At 46.8% G+C, this 3,359-nt stretch overlaps 2 protein-coding genes across 2 annotated transcripts in view; both read right to left on the bottom strand.

Moving 5' to 3' along the window:
- The window catches only part of ASB3 (ankyrin repeat and SOCS box containing 3), a 212,851-nt gene extending 211,061 nt beyond the window's left edge, over window positions 1–1,790 (bottom strand). Inside the window, exon 1 of the mRNA XM_006873554.1 lies at window positions 1,687–1,790. Coding sequence (XP_006873616.1) covers window positions 1,687–1,790 — 104 coding nt within the window. The remainder of the gene's footprint in view (window positions 1–1,686) is intronic.
- GPR75 (G protein-coupled receptor 75) overlaps window positions 1–1,899 on the bottom strand; it is a 9,427-nt gene extending 7,528 nt beyond the window's left edge. The window contains exon 1 of the mRNA XM_006873543.1: window positions 1,687–1,899. The gene's annotated coding sequence lies outside the window, so the exon portion shown is untranslated. The remainder of the gene's footprint in view (window positions 1–1,686) is intronic.
- Window positions 1,900–3,359: the final 1,460 nt, after the last annotated feature.

Raw genomic sequence — 3,359 nt, 5'->3', positions numbered from 1 at the left:
TTTGTTATAACATTTGGCTTTATCTTCTCGAGATGATCTTTGAAATTTTCTGTTCAGCTCTTGGACCTCCTCATTTCTTCCATTTGCTTTAACATCTCTATGCTGGAGAGCAAGTTTCAGTGTCTCTTCTGACATCCATTTTGACCTTTACCTTCTTTCTTGTTTTCTTAATGACTTTTTGCTTTCTACCTGTATGATGTTCTTGACAAACTGACAGACGTGTGGCTCTATAAAGATTCACAGCCTTAGAAACCCAAAGGGGTACCTGTACTCTATGCTATAGGGTCGCTGTGAGTCAGAATTGACTCCATGGCTTATTCTTAAATACTATAGATTAAGGAGCTCTGGTAGAGTAGTGGTTACGAATAGGGCTGCGAACTGCAAGGTCAGCGTTCGAAACTACCAGCTGGTCCGTGTGAGAAAGATGGGGCTTTCTGCTCCCGTGAAGATTTATAGCCTCGAAAACCCTGTACACGGTCGCTATAGGTTGGAACCGACTCGATGGCACTTAACAACAAACAACATATAAAGGTTAACAAAGTCATTTTTGGACTCCTTGTGTGGCACTGTAGGATCAGCACTAGATTGTACACCATAAATTCAGCAGTTCAAAATTACCCTCTGCTCCTCGGAAATACAGGGTCGCTAGGAGTCAAAACCGACTCAATACTCGACAACAAAGTTATTTTCAACACAATCATATAAACTGCTTTTTAGCTGGGGGTTCTGGGAGAGTAAAGGGATTAAAGTCATAAAATTAGAAAGACACTGGATTTAGGCATGCATATGAGTCACAAAAAGACAGAATGAGTTCATAAGCATCTTGCTGGACTTGAGCAGGAGAGATCCTGAAGTAACTAGTAAGCAAATAGTAGATGAAAATTTATTATTCAGTACCCATTATTTCTCATTAAGGTATGTGAACAGCCTCTGATAATCTAATGTCCTGTTTTAAATTTTTAATAAAAATGAAAACATATGGACTTTTACATATCAATTCATCTAACCCCAATTTTTTTTCCCCCATTCTTTCTCATAATGTCTTAAATTGCTGGATTATAGGCATTTTCAAAGCTACAGAAAGTAAGATACTGTATTATAATTATTCTCACTGTCTTGATAAGGAAACCCCCAAAGGAGTTAGATATCTTCAAGGTCACTAAAACTCAAGCTAGGTTAATCTGATTCCAGAACCCTGGCTGTTTCTATTCAGTCGAACAACCTCTTGCAACCAAGAGCAACTCAGGGATGGGATAGAGAAGACCTGGGTCAGGATGACGAGGATGGGGCAACTATGGAGTACCTAGCCTGGGGCGCAGAGTGAGAAGGACTCAGCCAAGAAGTGCAGTGGGAGACTGGGGATGGCAGGACGATCCCCGCAAGAGGATGGCAATGGGTGAGGGCCTCCGGGCTGGGTGTAGAGAGGTGGTGGAAGGGAAGGCCTAGGCTGGAGAAGGGCGTCAGGGCCGAGGTGAGAAGGACGGAGTCAGGGCATGGGCGGTGGGTAAGGGCTTCGCGGACCTGCCGAGCCTGGGATGGATGCCCTCTCGGCAGGCCTCCGGGGAGTGTTGGTGCGCAGCAGCCAGGCCTGGAACCGGGCAGGCGCACTCCTCGCAAACCAGCCAGCCTCCCAGGTCCAGCCTAACCCTGCGGGGTCCTGATTCTCAGGGGTCCGCGGCCTCTCACCTGCCCGGTGGCCGCAGCGCCGCCCCTCCTCCTCCATCTTGTAGCCCGGACCCCAGCTCCGCCCGCCGCCCGGGACGATGCTGGGCTAAAGGCATCATCGCCATCGCCGACGCCTCCGCGCATCCCCGGAGCCGCGGCGAGACGAGACGGAGGCGCGGAGGTGCAGTCGCGAAGACGCGGAGCGGCGCCGCCCCCCGCCAGGACCCTCAGGCCGCCGCCTCTCGGGCCCCAGGGCCGCCCTTCCTGTGCCTCCGGGGCCCCTCGGTCCCTGCAGCAGAGCACGAAGTGGTTTCTCAGGCTGACGCTTTGCCGCTGTTTTAGGAATCCCGGCTCCCAGAAGTAGGCAAGAGACCAAATATAAGGGAAAAAGGTGCAGCAAAAATGAGCGGGTAGGAAGGGGGAACGGTGGGGATGCTGATGATGCTTTACGATCCATTATATCCTTTGCTTTACTGGGTGGAGGTGGGGGCGCCGGGCTCTGAGGGGACTAGGCTACCCAGGTCTATTAGTCCGTGCCTGCCGCCCAGTGATCGCCATTCCCTGTGCGTTTAAGGTGGCCTAACACCAGCAGTTCCTCGGAAACCCTATATGGTCACTAAGTCGGAACCGATTAAACGGCAGTTTAACAAAACTCCGCACTTCTTGTTGCTAAGTGCCGTTGAGTCGGTTTCGACTCATAGCGACCCAGTATAGGGTTTCCATTGAGACTGGTGAGTTTGAACCGCTGACCTTGTGGTTCAAACCGACCTTACGGCCCAGTGCTCTATCCTGCAGCGCCACAACAGGACTCCAATTCTTAGTATTATTCCTGTATAGAATTTCCAAGCAGCTGGTGAGTTTGAACCCCCAACCTTGTAGTCCACACCAGGGCTCCCAAATTGTTATTATATGTTGCATGCAAAAAATATACAGCTAAGTTAATTTTAAGCAAAAATACAAAATAAAAAGCTACCGTCCTTCTCAATCTTACAAACACTTATTTTAAAACCTTACCCGTTGCAGTCCAATGGATTAAGTCCAGTGCACTCAATCACCCAATAGGACAGAGTACTGCCCCAGATGGTTTCCAAGGCTGTAATCCTGAAAGAGCTAGAACTAGACTTCTCTCATTTTTATGTTTGCTATTCTAGCTACAAAATAAAGTCAAACTCTTAACTCCTTCAGTTTTCCAACTACCACTAGGGTTCCAGTTCATACATCCATGGGTTTATAGCAAACAAAATATGTGTAAATGTCTTTGCAATAAGTAGACAGCTGAAGATAAATTCAGTAATACACTTATTTTCTTAGGGTGCATTTTAAAACAAAAAAGAATGAGTGCCCAAAGTGTTGCATGAAGATCCATTAGTTCAAAGAGCTGCTCTTTCCATCAGTCTTCTAAATACTTCAAAGCAAATGAATACTATTTTAAGAATGAATTATAATCAGGGACAAGTCTTGAATTTAAAGATCCTGAGAGCAAGATCCAATTAAACAGTGTCTTCTGATGGGCCAGTTAAATTCAAAGCAGTTAGGTCAGCTCAAACGTTTACGAAGACTATTTTCTGGAATTCCAAAGGATTATTCTTGTTAAAATTTTTATGGACATAGGATGATTACAGGGGCTTATATAATGTTGAGTGGGGCTGCTAACTTCAAGGTCAGCAGTTCGAAACTACCAGCCGCTCTGCAGA

The sequence above is a fragment of the Chrysochloris asiatica genome, unplaced genomic scaffold (assembly GCF_000296735.1).
Source record: "Chrysochloris asiatica unplaced genomic scaffold, ChrAsi1.0 scaffold00245, whole genome shotgun sequence".
NCBI classification, from domain to species: domain Eukaryota; kingdom Metazoa; phylum Chordata; class Mammalia; order Afrosoricida; family Chrysochloridae; genus Chrysochloris; species Chrysochloris asiatica.
Note: the sequence above shows the minus strand (reverse complement) of the source record. Positions and strands in the feature narration are given on the sequence as shown.